The 19,223-nt window shown below is 34.8% G+C and overlaps 1 protein-coding gene across 3 annotated transcripts in view; it reads right to left on the bottom strand.

Annotated features, from left to right (window-relative positions):
* Positions 1–895: 895 nt before the first annotated feature.
* EMC2 (ER membrane protein complex subunit 2) overlaps positions 896–19,223 on the bottom strand; it is a 66,626-nt gene continuing 48,298 nt past the window's right edge. For all 3 annotated transcript variants that reach the window (XM_003408435.3, XM_010588451.3, XM_064268001.1), the window contains 4 exons: positions 15,476–15,557; positions 14,439–14,549; positions 12,224–12,328; positions 896–1,307 (listed from right to left, as the gene is read on the bottom strand). In XM_003408435.3, coding sequence (XP_003408483.2) covers positions 1,221–1,307; positions 12,224–12,328; positions 14,439–14,549; positions 15,476–15,557 — 385 coding nt within the window. In that variant the 3' untranslated portion in view covers positions 896–1,220. The remainder of the gene's footprint in view (positions 1,308–12,223; positions 12,329–14,438; positions 14,550–15,475; positions 15,558–19,223) is intronic.

Below are 19,223 nucleotides of genomic sequence, written 5' to 3'. Positions count from 1 at the left end.
AGAATAATTTACTAACAATGAGAATTATTCAAGATGTTAAAAAGAAATTAATGCTTAACAATAGTTTTCCTAAAGATTTCTAGGCTGTCAATTTCTACACAATCCCTACTTGCCAAAACCCAATGATAAGTCTGCTGAAGTTTCTGTTTATTGTTAGTTAAAAAAAAAAAAAAAGCATTACTTAGAAATACTAACAATAAATATTTGCCCTAAACAAACAATGGCTATTTTAAAAACTTATCTGTGCCTGAATTGAGTGAGTTTCATGCTGAAGTCTTTTCAATTCTATTGAAACATGTAAAATACTGCTGAAAGTAGCATAATGGCTGTTAATCATGAAAAGAGAAAAAGAAAAAAAATTCTAACTAAGAAGGTGACAAGATATGAAACCTGTAATAATTTTGTGTCAAAGATAGTTCAGATTTTCTGACTTCTTCCAAAACTTAAAAAAAAAAAAAAACAAACCCTCAACCACTCCTACCCCTTCAGTCCCTATTCTCTATAATCCCTAAATATTTACAGTTAAATTTACAGTTAAAAGGTTCAATAAATAAGTATTTTTATAGGTAAAAAATCTCAATTATGTCCTATAGTAAAACAAAAATTTTATGAAAAGGTATTGCTGAACTTTGGGATAAAGACATAGTTGAAGCAAGATTTGTCAGATTAACATTATAGGAAATAAAGCCATTCAACTAGCCCATTGGAATGCAGAGCAAAATCCAAAGCCTAATACCATAAACAGAGTCAAAATAACTTGCTAGCATATAATTTGCTTCTGTCGGCTATATATGCTATGTATGTCCTATCACCAGTGACAAGTTAGAAATTGAGTTCTAAAACAATACATTAACTATTTGAGTAGATGACAAAAAGAATCTAGAATTCTCAAATGTAAGTTTAATAAATCAGCATAGTTTATTTAACAAGGTTGTTTCTACATCAGACTGCGGTTTAAAAGCAATTATATATGTATGTGATATGAAGAAACTGACGTACAGTCAACGAGATTCTTCTTAAAACGCGCCTCTGCGGATTTTCTCCATCTTTCTGCTTAGCAGTAAAAGGCATTTTTAGGTTTATATAAACACATTCTTTACAACTGCCTTATTAACAGAAAATTAGTATATAAATAGCACTGGGCATTTAGTAAATAAGTTACAGGCCAGTAAATTCAATTGCGCGGCTGTGAAATCTATTGAGAAAGAGTTCTTGAAACCTTAAGACTGGGTGATCTGCAATGTTTCCAACATGTCTTCGACTGCCTTAAGAGAGTATTTGGTTTCCTTTTTACTTCGACCTGCAAACTAATTAAAAGAAACAAAAAAATTTGCAATTAAGGTCAATTTCAAGGGCAGGCTCAAAATCACAATCTTACCGTCACGTTGTTAATAAGACTTAACAGTAACCATTTCATCGCTAGAATGAAGTCAGGTATGTTCTTTTTCTTATTCTTCAATTAAGAACAAAATTTGGGTTTTTTGGAAATTTTCATTAAGGTTTCAGCTGCAGCTGAAGTGTGGAAAGATTTCACCACACACTTGGCCAGTTTAAGTAGTAAAATAACCTATGAGAACATAGATTTGATTTTAAAACTGTTTTCTTCGGACTTGAAAACTTTTATGAAGTAAAAAGCTTAATTTATAAATGAAATATAGCTTATGCCTGGCCTCGAAACAGACTTTAGCCATTTCAAACAAAGGTACAATATAAATGCAGTTTTATTAGATTTTTTAAATTGCAAGTAACCTCTAAAATTTAAAGCAGGCAATAATTTTTTAAAGTTTTCTGGATTTATTAGTTATGTACTGACTAAATGACACCATGTTTCTGCAGCAAAGAACTGTTACGTATAAAAATTATATAAACATGCTTTAAAATAAGTGTTTCTGGTTTATAAAATTGTAATTTACTTTATCAAACCAGACTGAGCTTGGATTTTACAATGAAAAAATATAATGCATCAAACGCTATCTCTGTATAATTAAAAGCAAATTCATGGCATATTAGTTCAATATAATGCACATAATCAGTGGGGAAAAAGATGTTGATTACCCCATGCTGATTTCAAAATGAGTTTTCTAACTGGGCTGCCTATTCCCATCACTTATTGCTCTGATTTAACACAAGTGACTTACTAGACAAGTGTTCCTTGTAGGAGTGGGGAAAGGATTTTTATAACTCTATTACCTGTTTTTCCCCGTTTAAAGTATTGGCTAAAATTTGCTATTAGCAATACAGTATTTTCAAGTTAAAATCTAACCACTTAATACATTTTCAAGTGACTGATCTCTCCTTCAAATACCAATGCTGTCTAAAGTACTTAGTTCTTGATTTATGATGTGTTCCTTCTCTTTTGTAATTAACTCAATTTGGCAAACTTCTCATGACCTGTAGAGAAAGATTAAGTGATCAAGCACAGGTAACATCATAGAAGCAATAGGCTTTAGGAATTGGTAACCTGCCTCTGACCCCTCTGGCTACAGCTTAACATTGTGATCCCCCTACCTGCTAAACCATTAGCTTCTGTTCTTGAATCCTGACCTGATAGTCAATAGAGGGTTCTAGGATAAATGCCAGGGAAAGAAAAAAGTTTCTTATTAAGAATCAAGGTTATTTTGCCTTTCTTAAGACATTACTAACTAAAGGGGTTGAAGTGTTAAATATGCAAGTTATAATTACAAAATATGGTGGTAACAGTAACATGCATTTAAAACTGTCTTTTCATAATCTCCCTTGGGGAGTAAAGGCTGTGGGATGCACTTAATACTTCTATTATCCAGTTGATAAATTCATTTCTCAAAGATTTACCAAGAACAGAAAGCCTCTGCTTTTACTTTGCCTATCCAAAGTGAACAGGAATGGTCCCAGTCAGATACTTAAAGGTCTAATTCTGAGAAAAAGCTTCCATGGGTTGGGGGAGGGGATACAAAATAGGATACCACATAGTAATTTACTCTAGCTTTTTAAAGAGTAAAAAAATATTCCATAAGACCTAAACTCATAATATGTATTTTGAGATATAGCATTTTGCTTTGTTTGTAGTTAAACATAATTAAAGTAATAATAAAATGTAAGTTTGTGATTTTTTTAATTGGCTTATTAAAATAAAAATCACCTAAGACTGTCAATACTACTGACAACCAGCGCAATTTAGAATAAACCAAACCAACTTATTTGTGTCAGAACAAATAAAAAGAAAGTTGGAAATATAAATCTATCACTTTAAATTTTGCCTGACATGCAATTATTTTGTCTATTCCAGAATTATATGGCAATTTAACTGATTAAGCTGGAATCCTATTTTTTCCTCAAATCATGATTTAATTTTCTATTTCCCAAAAGGATAGTAACCGACTCACCTCTGCAATCATAAATAACATATGGATCACTAGCATAAAAGGACTTAACAGTGTACCAAAGAAGCATTTATCTGGAAAATTATTGTGTGTAGGTTCACATTAAAGTTTTCCATGAGCATTAATCAAACTTGCCTGCCTTTACTGAACATGCTAAACCAATTACCTAACTGAAGAGCAAGTAGTAGTCATATTCTGTTTCATTATTAAGTAGAAAAAAGGAAAGAAAAGCAGTTCTTAAAACTTCACTTTGTCTAATTTATAAATACCTATAAAAACATTATAATAAGGATTATATATCATATGTTTTATACTGGTTTATATGCCTAGACATGAGTCATGAAATCTCAATTAGATCCCAGACTTATCTAATTACTAAAATGTCAATCTCTGAAAGTTATACTTTTCTACGTTATTCACAAATTCTGGATTTTTTTTCATCCAGTTAGATATAGCTGAAGTAAACAATTCTTTCATAATTCCCTGGTGGATCAAAAAGAAAACTCACCAGAAAGAACGCAAAAACACTCAAATAATAAAAGCTTGCCTATCAACTTTAGAGAACCATGATTCACACAATGTAACAACTGGAATAAGGTGAACTAAAAATTTACCTTTGCACAATTTGTGGAAAGTAACATAAACCAAAAAACCAAACCCACTGCCGTCGAGTCGATTCCGACTCATAGCGACCCTACAGGACAGAGTAGAACTGCCCCATAGAGTTTCCAAGGAGCGCCTGGTGGATTTGAACTGCTGACCTTCTGGTTAGCAGCCAGCTCTTAAACTACTATGCCACCACGGCTAGTTCAAAAACATTATGCTGAGTGAAAGAGATCAGGCACCAAATAGTACATAATCTGATTTCATTAATATAAAGTTCTAATAACAGGAAAAACTAATTTATAGTGATGAAAATCAAATCAGTGCTTGCCTAGAATGGGGGGTGGGGTTGACTGCAAAATGGCAGATGGGAACATTCTGGGGTGATGGAAATGCTTATCTTGATTGAGGTGGTGCTGCCAGGGGTGTATATATGTTTCAAAACTCAAACTGTATATTATATGTGCATTTTATTGTATGTAAATTCTCTCTCAATAAAGTTGATTAAAAGAAAAAGGTAAAACAAACAAAAACTAAGGGTAAGACTGCTACTGGAATTATAAAATAGTGTAATAAATTGCCAAATGACCACAAATGTTTCCCTTCCTAGCAAGAGGTGAAGTCTTGCATTCGTTGAATCTGGGTTGACCATGTGACTTGGTTTGATCAATGAGATATTAGCAAAAAGTGACATAACAAGAGACAAAGAAAGTACAGAAACAAGAGTATATTCTGCTGAGAAAAGCAGAACTACCCAACTGAGCCCAAGCCAAACTGTCAACCTTGTACAGACTCATAAGCAACTAAAGCATTGTTATTTTAAATGACTAAGGCTGCAAAAGCTAATGGATACAAATACTTATGGAATCGGATTCACAGATAGAGTACACAGAGCCTCTGTAGAAAAAGCATAGAATATGAACGTTACAAATGCACCAGGAGATTTTACTTAAAACCTGTAACTGGTGTCCAGGGGCAAACATAAATTTTCCATAAATGAGTGATTCCCAATTGAGGAATACTGGACACGGCTATAGAGAAACTTTCCATGACCAACTGAGAGATGTGTTATCTTTCTGGAGTGGATCGCAAGAAGACAGAGAAAACGTCAAGAAAAAGTTCCTTGTATCATCCTTTACAATGGAGTCAAGAAAAGGGCAAATCACACCTACGGTAAAGGTGTAGAAAGCATTTATGGATTTTATGGAGTGGACGGTATAAAACTCAAAGACTGAAGCACACAAGTGACGCTCTTAGAGCTCCTCCCAAAGAACTCTGAGACTTTATAAGTCTGTGATGAGAATGGCAGGGAGGGCAAATGTTACCAATGTACTAGATGAGGGATTCATGTCTAGTGGTAAAGTGTATTTCATAAGGCATCAAAGCACATGTTTGCCTACAGATATAATCAATGGGACCTTCTATCACTGAATAGACAGGGAGAAAGAAAAAAAAAAAAAACCCTAAAATTTGTTACTATTGAGAGCCCTAAGTCTGAAATGGAAGAGAGAAACAAGCGGGGGTAGGATGTCAATTGTTCACATGAGAAAATAATTAAAAAGGGAGTTGGGAACTATAACTATAGCTTCAGACATCTCTTTATGGAGGGAATACATTATGGCAGTTAAGAGCACCAACTCTAGAGTCAGACTGCTTGGGTTTGAAAGCAGCTCTGTTCTTAACCAATGTGTGTCACTGTGGGAAAGTTATTTAATTTTTCCTTATTTTCCTCATTTGTAAAACAAAAAGTGCCTAGCTCATAATAAACCGTCTATTAATTTGCTATTATGACTACTGTTGATGTTAATTCTTATTATTCCAACAATCAAAGCAGACCAATAAAGTGAGCCTAAAGTGTAACATATAACTGACATATAATAGACAAACATATAAAAAACCAAAAAAACAAACCCACTGCTGTCGAGTCGATTCCGACTCATAGTGACCCTATAGGACAGAGTAGAACTGCCTGATAGAGTTTCTAAGGAGCGCCTGGTGGGTTCGAACTGCAGACCTCTTGGTTAGCAGCCATAGCACTTAACCACTATGCCACCAGGGTTTCCGACAAACATACAATACACAAGAAATGAACATAATAGCATAAAATAATGTGTATTACTGTGATTTTGCAAAGATTAGGTATTAACTCTTATAATACTCGGAATACTTTTATTATGCCCTTCTTGTGAATTTTTTTTTTTTTTTTTTGTGGATAAGAAACTAGGCCCAGAGATACTACATAATTTGTCTGAGACCACACAGCTAATACATGAAAGAGCCAAAATTTGAACCCAGCCTATACAGATCCAGCATATGGACTCTTCTCTTTACTATATTTTATTACCTTCCAAGAAACAGAACTCATGATAAAATGCAAAAATGCACAGAAACATTTTGCATATTGACATGGCAGGAAAACCGACCCCTACTTCTCAGCATAGAGGAGGACCTAAGAAGACGTGACACATTTGAATTATGGTGTTGGTGAAGAATACTGAATATACCATGGACTGCCAGAAGAATAAACAAATCTGTCTTGGAAGAAGTCAGCCAGAATGCTGCTTAGAAGCAAGGATGGTGAGACTTTGTCTTACTTATTTTGGCTGTGTTATCAGGGGGGACCAATCCCTGGAGGACATCATGCTTGGTAACAAAGAGAGTTAAAGAGAAGAAGATCCTCAATGAGATGGATTGGCACAGTGGCTGCAACAATGGGTTTGAACAAATCTACTCTTGTAAGGATGGCACAGCACCAGGCAATGTTTCATTTTATTATACATAGGGTCACTATGAGTTGGAACTGACTCAACTTCATGTCATATATAAAAATTAATTCCAAGTGGATTGTGGATCTAAATGTGAAAGAATAAAAATTCTGAAGACTCACTAGATTCTATTTATGAACATGGAATAGCAAGGTTTCTTAAACAGAACATAAAACGCACAAACTGGAAAAGATCAACACCTACGTGGTGGTAGCAACAATAAGCATAAGGCAACAATCTACAAGCCACAGAAACAAAAAAATTATGAATATTTAATACAAGTGGCTGTGAAAACCTTATGAATAGCAGCAGTACATTGTCTGATACAGTGCTGGAAGATGAGCCTCTCAGGTTGGAAGGCACTAAAATCCGACTGGGGAAGAGCTGTCTCCTCAAAGTAGAGTTGGCCTTAATAATGTGGATGGAGTGAAGCTTTCAGGACATTCCCCTGCAAATGGCATGACTCAAAGTGAGAAGAAACTGCTGCAAACATCCATTAATAAACAGGACGTGGAATGTACGAAGTATGAATCTAGGAAACCTGGAAGTTGTCAAAAATGAAATAGAACACTTGAAGATGGATATGCTAGGCATTAGTAGTCGAATGGACTGGTACTGACCATTCTGAATCAGACAATCAAATGTTCTACTATGGCAGGAAAGACAAATTGAAGAAAAACAGCATCAAATTCATTGTCAAAAAGAACATGTCAAGATATATCTTGAAGTATAACACTGTCAGTGATAGGATATTATCCACACACCTATAACGGAGATCAGTTAATACGATTGTTATTCAAATGCCAAAGATGAGTAAATTGAAGATTTTTACCCTTTTGTGAAGTCTGAAACTGATCAAACATGTAACAAAATGCATTGATAATTACTGGTGATTGGAATGCTAAATTTGGAAACAAAGAAGAAGGATTGGTAGTTCGAAAATATGCCCTTAGTATAGAAGTGACACCAGAGATCGCATACCAGATTTTTGCAAGACCAATGACCTATTCATTAGGAACACCTTTTTTCAACAATTCCGAGCTCTGGTGGCAAAGTGGTTAAGACCTCACCTGCTAACCAAAAGGTCAGCAGTTTGAATCCACCAGTTGATCCCTGGAAACCCTGTGGGGCAATTATACTCCATTCTATAGGGTAACTATGAGTCAGACTCAACTCAATGGTAATGGGTTTGGTGTTTTTGATTTACACACATAGACCTCACAAGATGGAATATGCAAGAATCAAATCAACCACATCTATGGAAAGAGACAAAGGAAAAGTTCAATATCATCAGTCAGAACAAGGCCAGAGAACAGATCATCAATTGCTGGTATCCAAGTTCAAGCTGAAGCTGAAGAAAATTAAAACAAGGCCACAAAAGCCAAAATAAGACCTTGAGTATATCCCACCTGAATTTAGAGACCATCTCCGAAATACACTACCACCGAAGACCAGACAAGTTATGGGATGACATCAAGGACATCACACATCACATCATTAAAAAGACAGGAAAGAAAGAAAAGACCAAAATGGATGTTAGAAGAGACTCTGAAACTTGTTCTTGAACATGGAGCAGCCAAAGTGAATGGAAAAAATGATAAGGATAAAAGAGTTGAACAGAAGATTTCAAAGGGCAGCTAGAGAAGACAAAGTATTATAATGAAATGTGCAAAGGCCTAGAGTTAGAAAACCAAATGGAAAGAACAAAATTGGCATCTCTCAAGCTGATAGACCTGAAGAAAAAATTCAAGCCTTCAATTGTAATATCGAAGAAGTCTATGGGCAAAATACTGAACGAAGCAGGAAGTATCAAAGGAAGACAAAAAGAATATACAGAGTCACTGTGTCAAAAAGAACTGGTCGATGTTCAACCAGTTCCGAAGGTAGCATATCATCAGGAGCCAATGGTACTGAAGGAAAAAATCCAAGCCGCACTGAAGGCACTGGCAAAAAACAAGGCTCCAGGAATCTACGGAATACCAACTGAGATAGATCAGCAAATGGATGCAACACTTTACGTGCTCACTTATCTATGCCAAGAAATTTGGAAGACAGCTACCAGTCAACCATAGCTGAGATCCGTATTTGTCACTATTTCAAAGAAAGGTGATCCAACAGAATCTGGAAATTATCGAACAGTATCATTAACATGATAAAATTTTGCTGAAGATCATTCAAAAGCAGTTGGAGTTGTATATCAACAGGGAACGTCCAGAAATTCAAGCTGAATTCAGAAGAGGATGTGGAACAAGGGAATATCATTGCTGATGTCTGATGGATCTTGGCTGAAAGCAGAGAATACCAGGAAGATGTTTACTTGTGTTTTATTGACTATGCAAAAGCATTCAACCATGTGGATCATAACAAATTATGGATAACACTGCGAAGAATGGGAATTCCGGAACACTTAATTGTGCTCATGAGGAACTTGTACATAGACCAAGAGGCAGTTATTCGAACAAAAGGGGATACTGCGTGGTTTAAAGTCAGGAAGGGTGTGCATCAAGGTTGTATCCTTTCACCATACTTATTCAATCTGTATACTGAGCAAATAATCCAAGAAGCTGGACTCTATAAAGAAGAGCATGGCATCATGACCGGAGGAAGACACATTACCAACCTGTGTTATGCAGATGACACAACCTTGCTTGCTGAAAGCAAAGAGGGCTTGAAGCACTTAGAGATGAACATCAAAGACTACAGCCTTCGGTACGGATTACATCTCAACATGAAGAAAACAAAAATCCTCACAACTGGACCAATAAGTAACATCATGATAAACAGAGAAAAGACTAAAGTTGTCAAGGATTTCATTTTACTTGGATCCACCATCAATGCTCATGGAACCAGCAGTCACGAAATCAAATGACACATCGCATAGGGCGAATCTGCAAAAGACCTCTTTAAAGTGTTAAAAAGCAAAGATGTCACTTTGAGGACTACTAAGGTGCTCCTAACCCAAACCATGGTATTTTCAATTGCCTCATACACATGCGGAAGCTGGACAATGCATATGGAAGACCAAAGAAGAATTGATGGCTTTGAATTACGGTGTTGGTAAAGAATACTGAATACACCATGGACTGCCAGAACAATGAACAAATCTATCTTGGAAGAAGTACAGCCAGAATTCTCCTTAAAAGCAAGGATGGCAAGACTTCGTCTCACATACTTTGGACATGTAATCAGGAGGAACCAGTCCCTGGAGAAGGACATCATGTTTGGTAGAGCAGAGGGTTAGCGAAAAAGAGGAAGACCCTCAATGAGATGGTCTGACACAGTGCCTGCAACGATGGGTTCAAACATAGCAGCGATTATGAGGATAGCACAGGACTGGGCAGTGTTTTGTTCTGTTGTACACAGGGGATCTCTATGAGTTGGAACTGACTCAATGGCACTTAACAATAACAACAACTTGTTCTCCCAAACAGGAGGAGCTGAATTATGACCTGCGAATTGCAGAAGTCCTCAGAGGCTCCAAATCAAAGGTAAGTGTTAGAAATTGCATGCAAATGTGAGGTTAAAGAAGTCTAGTCTATAGACCTCAAAATCTCAAACATCCAGTAAACACTACATCCAAGAATGACAAAACTTCACACCTTGAAAGAGAAGTACTGGAAACTGAAACCAAATTGAATGGGGCAGAGACAGTAGGGGTGAGAGAAAGAGATGATTCAGATAAGGAAGGTAAAGAAGAAGGTAGTGCCCAAAGGTAGCAAAATCCAGAAAAACAAATCACAACAATAAAATACAACATTTCAAGCTGAGAGATGCACCTCGGAATTCAAGACCTGTAGAGCTCTAAGGGTGGAACATAGGGTGCACGCAGTAAATCTTCCACAACTGGACCTAGGTCTCAGGAAAACTGGATACACATATTCAAGTAGTCTGTAACAAAGGAGAGGAAGGCACAGAAAAATCAACAGGAAAACCTACCCTACATCAACCCCACCTCCCCTACGTCCATAAAAATCTCCTAGTAGCCCAGAAAAACTATCTCATTTAAATGAGAACAAGAAAGAAGAATACGTACTAATTCCATAACAATTAGTATAGTGAAAAATAAAATGCAGAAAAGAATTTGAAAGAAAATGAATGATACAGAAGGTAGGAAAACGAGATACAGTACACTTATAACTGCAGCCCAGAAAAAGAAAACTAAAGCAATCAAGTGGAAAAAAATATTAATAAATATTAAAAACAAACACAAAAACTTTCCTCATATAAAAGAGGACTGAATCCACAAATTAAAAGGGTGTACAGGCAGTTCCCAGGTTACCTAACATCTGACTTAGATACAATCCGTGGTTACAGACCAACCACCATAAAGCCTGTTATATAAAAAGTCTGAGGTACATATGATGGTTCATAATAACAAATGGGGCAATACTTTGTGACACACATTTAAACATTATTATTACTGTATTCTTAGGTTGTTTTAGTGTATCTGGAAGTGTTTCTTTAAGGTTTTTAATGCATAGAAAGGTACACTATAAACTGTATACTAAGACAAACATTTAACTAACTGACATTAGATCGAAGCATACCCAACAGTTCCGGCTTTTGTACAAATTCAACTTAAAGATGGACTCAGGAACAAAACTCATTTGTAATCCCGGGACTGCCTGTATTTGGGAAAACTGACCCAAGAACAGTCAACAAAACATATCATAATAAAACTACTGGATTTAAAAGATAAAAGAAAAAATCCTTCGGGCAACCAGACAAAAAGTCTAAGTTCTTTATGAGAAAGAAAATCAAGACAGCATGAAATGTCTTGACAGCAACACTTTCTGTCAGAAAATAATGAAATGATGCTTATGATACTTCAGTAAAGGAAAGTCAAAGATAATATAACCAGCCAAACTGTCTTTCAAATATGAAGGCTATAGACAGATAGTTATGAACATGGAAGATGTAGTAAGATATTTTTTCCCATGATCCCTTCCAAAATATCTTACAGATCAAGCTTCAGAAAACTACGAAATGAGTGGAGACATTTCAGCATTAGGTCTGAAGGGTAAGCAGAGTACACTGACTTTGTTATACTGTCTACAGCTTAATGCCTGGCTTGTTTAATTTTAGGCTTTTCTTCCTTTTTTTTTAAGTTTCTTGAGATAGCACTGACTAATAATACACTCGCATACTGAATTTGTTCCTGAAACACATCGTGCCGATTTATTTACCCTTTTGAATTTTTTCAATTACTGTTTATACACCAAATGCAGAACTACTGAGATTTCCAGATGGCAAAAAGGCTAACTATGGGATCATAATAGTAACAGATTCCTTCTGAGGAATAAACAAACAAAAAAAAAAGTGATTCTAAAACTTCAAATTAATTTTACACAGTTAAGACACATTTAATAAAGGCCAATGGCATAAGAGTCCAATCACAGATACATGGTTTTGTAGTTTATAGAAACAAAATTAACAACTTAGAAATAACAATACAGTAGTTGACCTCTATGATAACATAAAATTATTAATACTAACCTGATAAGCTCTGTTTATTTGACTAGCTGCCCAACTAGCGTATTTCATGTTGTCCTTTTTCGTTTTTGCACTTGCTTTTGGATTAGAAGCAATATGACTTGCAGACTAAAAATAAAAAAGAAGCATCAAAAACAAAATTCCTTGTTCTAGTCAAGATAATCAAAACATGTAAGGGCAATGGTTACGATACAGTAATAGCAGAAAAGAGTTTTAAAAATTATACTAAAACAATCTTTAAAATAAAGTTGAATTGTTTAAAAAGATGAGAATTTATTTAAAAATATACTATAATTCAAAGTTATGAAAAAAGATACTTTAAATAACATCTATAAGTATTTAATTTTGTATTTACCACATCTCTTAAAGGTAAAATCCCATATAACTTAAATAAAGAAAGCATGTAAGAATACTTTATAAACCAAAAAGCACTTTATTACTTTGTTACTAAATTACTCCAGCTTTCCTATGCCAGAATTATAGTATTATTTAATATTAATAGAAGGAACCTCAAAAAGAACTTAATCCAACTTCCTATATTGACAGGTGAAAAAAATTTCAGACCAACAGGAGTAATCTGACTTAACCAAAGCAACTTAATGGAAGTCTTAGAAAGACATTTCTCTTTTCATTATACCAAGAGTTTCCAAACTGTGTTCCTTAGAACTGATTACTCACTTCCACCAACTGCTGTCAAGTTGATTCCAACTCAGAGTGGCCCTACAGGACAGAGCAGAACTGCTCCATAGGGTTTCCAAGGCTATAAATCTTTACAGAAGCAGACTGCCACATTTTTCTCCTGTGGCGCGGCTTGCGGGTTTGAACCACCGACCTTTTGGTTTGCAGTAGAGCACTTTAACCTCGGTGCCGCCAGGGCTCCTGATTACTTGCTAGAACCTGGCAATTTGATCCACTCTCTTCTTTTTAAAAATGTATTTAAACTTGGGATTCTTAACCTGGGATACAGGAAAGAATCTGTAAACCCTCAAAAACATCTACTGATATTTAAGTATATATTTGTATTTTTGAGGAGAGAGAGAGAAAACTTTTAACTTATTCTTAAAATGATCTGTTCATATGATTCAAAGAAGGTTTAGTCTTCCTTTTATACCCAGCATGCATCATAGGCTCTTTTGCTTGTGTGTCTACTCTGCCAGTGAGGAATCTATACCCAAAATCTGACGGTACGCTTCTGTATGTTTAACTACTCAGACAGCTGATGCGAGGATTTGATGATTAAAAAAACAGAGTTCAGAACAATGCCTGACACAAAAAGTGCTATGGATAAACTATTATTATTAATAATTTGTTATTACGTTTTTTAAATTAATATTTATTTGACAAAAAGACACAGTTACTATACTGTATTTTCAAGCAATTGGCTCTGGTAGAATACAGGAAAAAAGCCTTGAAATTCGAACCCAAATTTTGCTATTTATTTCTTGAAAATGATTTCATTTATGTTTCTTCCTATCCCCATTTCTTCAACCAATTCTTTTTTGCTGAGCCCCAATAAGAAGACACATATTAAAAAAAAGAGTTCATGAAAAGCCTAGAATACATCAAAATTTCAAGAACTGGCCTAATAAAGAAAAGCTTATTTTCCCAGCCCCTTTGATTGCAGAGGAGCTCATTTTACGCATATTGTAAAGCTCAGCAAATTCTTCCTCTGTGTCCCACAGCTCTTGTTACTTGACTTTTTTAAGCTCATCATTTGGCACACATAAACAGTAAAAACATTTAATCGCATGTTTCCTACAATTTCCAAGCTGTTTTTCTACACCATAAAAATGAATAAAAAGTATGAAATATGAGACCTTTTATTCTATATGTCATTTACTGGCAGAGTGTAAAGTACCTTATATGTGTATATGCAAGGTAAGACAGACAACGTTAGTCATAAACTCAAGACTGTCAGAACAATTTTAAAAATACGTAATACGGTTTTCTATCTATTACTAATTAAAAGGCCGATTTCAATTTTGATATAATAAAAGATATTTTACAATGAAATATTAAACAGCTAGGGTGTATTAACATTAAAAAAAATAAAACTGCCTTGCAACTTATTGCCCATGATTAACTAAAGGAAAAAAACACTACACTCATCAATGAAATACAAAAAAACAAGAAGACAGAGATGGGAGAGGATAGTTAGCGTATTTTTAAACAACAGAATTCATTCACAAAATAACATTAAACATACACCTCAACTCACCATGTAAAGCCCAAACAAAGCTCTCATATTTCTGTTGTTTAGTTTCAATGACTGTGCAAAATACTTTCTTGAAAGTTCGAGGTTTTCAAGTCCACCTTGGGTATATTTAACCTGTTAAAATTACAGAGTGCTGAAACCTGTTTATTTAACTACTTTGAAATAGAGCATGTTTTGTCATACCATAGGCATTAGTAATTGCAACAGATATTCTGTAAACAAACGCAAGATGTTAAAAGAATTCATCTTAAGGTTGTTAAAGCTAATCTAAATCTGAGAACATCTGCCAACCCCCACCAAAACTATTCTATGAATAACTAGTCTATTAACAATAAGATCACTGAGTACTTTTTAAAAACAAAAATCTTGCTACAATAAAAAAGTCACTACAATTTCTATTTTCAACTGCTTTGCAAATGGTTCACAAAATAATACTTTCTATTACTAGTATTACAAATCTAGACTTGGATACTGGATTGTCATATCTGCACTGGCATTACTTAATAATGAAGTCCTTCTAACCTTATAGCATTCGATTATCTTGCTATTGCTATGAAGCAGGTATCCACTGGATAAACAGGTCTTTTTTTCTGAATCAACTTCTTAATAGTAAGCAAATAAAATACTTCCTATGTCCCAAAATAATAACCTTAATATGAATTCCCCAGAATATGAGTTTAAAAATTATAATCATCGTAAATGTCTCAGAAGCCATTTACTGTTGACAACTGTGGCAAAATATTCACATTATAATATCACAATTCAATCACTGAATTCATAATTAGGAAGGAAAATAGTATACAAACATAGAAATATAAAGAATTTCACTACTTTAAATGAGACCTTTTAATGGAAAAGTCAGTATTTCCATTAAAGTATTAAAAATTTAAAACTTTTATTCCCACAACTCAACTTTCCACAGATGTTAATAAATATTTATATACTTACCTAACATTAAGGAAATATTTTTAGTTCCACAATAATACCCAGCAGCAATAAAAATAAAGCCATATACAATTGTTGTCTCTGAAAACACTTACTTCAGCATACTGCTGACAGTATAAGTGGTTATGTGGATTAGTCATCATAAGCTCTTCTAAACAAAAGGCTGCTTTTGCATAGCTGAAAAATATCAAGAGGAGAAATTAATTTTAGAAGTGATAAATTTTATCTCAGCTACTCCTTAAAATAATTTAAAGATAATTTAACGATGTTAGACATTGTATTCCCAAAATAATTTATGTAACTTTATTAATTAAGTACTTGTTGTGAATTCATAAATACTAAACATTACATTTTTAAATAAGAATGAATAAACAAACATAGGCTTAAATCTTTAAGAGCCTAAGAACAATCAATAAATAAAAAACACATTTTTAATATTGGGTCACTACTATGACACCCAAATATTAATAGCATAGGCTTCAAGACATACAGGTTACATACAAAATAACTTTTCGGAGTCCACTGATAATTTAATAAAACGTTCAAATAGCAAAAGTATAAGGAGGAAACAGACACTTATTGAATACTCTTTTTTATTCACTAAACAGAGTCCATGCATGATCAAACAGTTAACCCACTCAGCTGCTGACTGAAAGGTTGGAGGTTCTAGTCCACTCAGAGGCACCTCAGAAGAAAGGCTGGTGATCTGTTTCCAAAAAATCAGCCGTTGAAAACCCTACTGAACACCATTCCACTCTGACACATGTGGGGTTCACCATACATCAGAACTGATCTGGCAGCAACGGGTTAACTGGTGTTCACTAACACGTTCTATCTACACTTCGGTATTCTACTACGAAGGTTTCTCATTATTAAATTTAATGTCAAATACAAAATTAAAATGAAATTATAAACTTCTAAGCTCATGAGACCCTGGTGGCATAATGGTTAAGTGCTATGGCTGCTAACCAAAAGGTCAGCAGTTCGAATTCACCAGGCGCTCCTTGGAAACTCTACGGGGCGGTTCTACTCTCTCCTATAGGGTTGCTATGAGTTGGAGTCGACTTGATGGCAACGGGCTTGGTTTTTTTTTTCTTTGGAAGCCCATGAAAAATAGATCCTTAGTGGTTTTGATATGCACTCTACTATTGTGGTAGAGAAACAAAAATCTTGCTAAAAACCTAGGGAGAAAATTGTTGGAAAAGGCTCTGGAAAAATGGCTTTAAGCCACATGACTCTAATTCACCTTAATATTATTTTATATAAATATATAAAGCCATGTGAATATCCTCACTATTTAGAGGAAATCCTAAAGAACACAGGTGTTCCAAGATTTATTCCTGGTGAGGAGGTGATGACAATACCCAGCAATAAATGACTACCTAATGTTATTGGCTTTTGTCAACTATATGCCGCCACACTAACGTCTGATATATTTATTTTCAAAATATACATGTTCCTGTTTCACACATATGTACTGACTAATAAGAGGTAACTTGTAGTAAACGCTTATTATGTACCATGCACTGCTCTAAGTGCTTTATGCTTTACATGCATTAGCTCATTTAATCCTTACTAGAGCCCTAGGAAGTAGACAATTACCACCACCATTTCACACTTGAGATCACTGAGGCACAGAGATATAATCTGCTTGATACACAGGTGGGATAGAGCAGTTGGAGGACTGAAACCAGGTTGTGTCACTCTAGAGAGCTTGTGCTCTTAACCACTATGCATACTCCTACGCTGCACTAAACATCACAATGAAAAATCATGATGATAACATTAAAAAATGGGTACAATAGTCTAATCCAAAGGGTCTGAGGCATAAAAATCACTGTGTAAATTACCCTAAAATTAAACATTTTAGATTTACAAAGGACTTTATACATAGATTCTCGTCAAAGACAATGGAGCTATTCAGTTCTTTTCATTTTTATATAAAAAAGCTAGCATTAGTTCTTGACATATGATAGGTATTTAACAAATGACTGAACAAAAAACTGAATGAATGTCTACAGTAAAACTATTCTGAGTAACTATCTGGAACCCTGGTAGCAAAGCAGTTAAGTGTTTAGCTGCTAATCAAAAGTTTGGCAGTTCAAATCCACCAGCCACTCCTTGGAAACCTTATGGGGCAGTTAGACTTTGTTTTATAGGGTCGCTATGAGTTGGAGGAGGAAACCCTGGTGGTGTAGTGGTTAAGTGCTTCAGCTGCTAACCAAAGGGTCAGCAGTTCGAATCCGCCAAGCGCTCCTTGGAAACTATATGGGGCAGTTCTACTCTGTCCTATAGGGTTGCTATGAGTCGGAATTGACTCGATGGCACTGGGCTTGGTTTTTTGGTTTTGTGAGTTGGAATTACTTAACGGCAATGGGTTTGGTTTTTAATTTTTTTTTTAATCTGGTATCTAAGGAGCCTTGGCAGTGCAGTTGTTAAGTGCCTGGTTGCTAACCAAAAAGGTCAGCAGTTTGAACTCACAAGCTGATCCATGGGAGAAAGGACCTGGTGATCTGTCCCATAAACATTACAGCCTTGGAAACCCTATGGGGCAGTTCTACTCTGTCATATACGATTGTTATGAGTCTAAATTGACTCGATGGCAACAGATCTGGTTTTGTTTTTTTTAATCCAGTATCTAACATTCTAGAAAAGGGAAGTACTTTCTACCTTACACACCCATCTTCATCAAAAAGATAGTTTTCTACTAAAAGTGTTTAACTGACACTAAAAATTCATACTAAGGCTAAGAATAAATGCTCTTAGAGATTTAAATGGATTGAGCACAACCATGACTCTGGTTTTTATTATAAAGTAAAATAAAATGAGCAGGTAAGAGTTCTTACTGACTACCCAAGATATTTTTCTCAAAAACGAATTAGTGCCACACATAAGGAGATCCCTTCCTCAATTTTACGAAGTAGAATATCTTAAACTAATTAAATATAAAATCAAATAAATTTAGAGCTGGCAGGAGCTCAAGAGATGGTCTAGTCCGTCTTTTCTCAGCCAAGGTTGCCCAAGAGTATTAAGCCGTCTGGAAAGTGACTTGGGTGGCTATTTTCTCACTTCTCCCAAGGATGGTACATAGCCAGTACCATTCTAGATGCATGGAAGATAATTAATTTGTTATATACAATGGATGTCTTAGGCTTTAATTCTCTCATGGAACCTAGGCAACCTGACTCAATGAGACTAAGATTAGAAAAATGAAAATAATTTGTATTTATTTAAAGTAGAATAATAACTATTATTACTATTTAGAATCAGTACCAGACCTAAAGAGTTTTCTCTTCTTTCCTCACAAAAGTGCATGTAACCATAGGTGACAGTATCTGTACCTATACTACTTTACCAACATTGATTTTTCTTTAAAGAATTTTAATAATTCCATTTGATATAGAATTTTATAATAAGGCTGAACCTACAAAAGCGGAACCATAATCACAATCACAATTAATTTATGTTACTAAATGCTTCTTGCTAATATCTAGGTTCAACAATAAATCAAGTTAAAAAAAATTAAGTACCTCTGATAATTTGAATATATCTTTGTTTATAATGCATATTGGTGTTGCTAACATAAATTTTAATTAACTTTTTATATTTACAACAAGTAAAGTCCTATAGGGTCACTATGAGTAGGAATCAACTCGACGGCACTGGGTATGGGTTTTTAAAGTAGCTTGGTATAGTAAGTGGGTTTGACGTATGCCATTGGAATAATTAAAAACAAACTAGAGTTTATAAATCAGAACCAAACTTAAAGGTATCCTGAGGATATAAAAATTACATGACAGAATACTGGATCACTGTAAAAACACTAAGGAGACTCTCTGTAAA

This window comes from Loxodonta africana, chromosome 14 (assembly GCF_030014295.1).
Source record: "Loxodonta africana isolate mLoxAfr1 chromosome 14, mLoxAfr1.hap2, whole genome shotgun sequence".
NCBI lineage: Eukaryota > Metazoa > Chordata > Mammalia > Proboscidea > Elephantidae > Loxodonta > Loxodonta africana.
The sequence above is the reverse complement of the archived record's forward strand: the minus strand, read 5'-3'. Positions and strand labels throughout refer to the sequence as shown.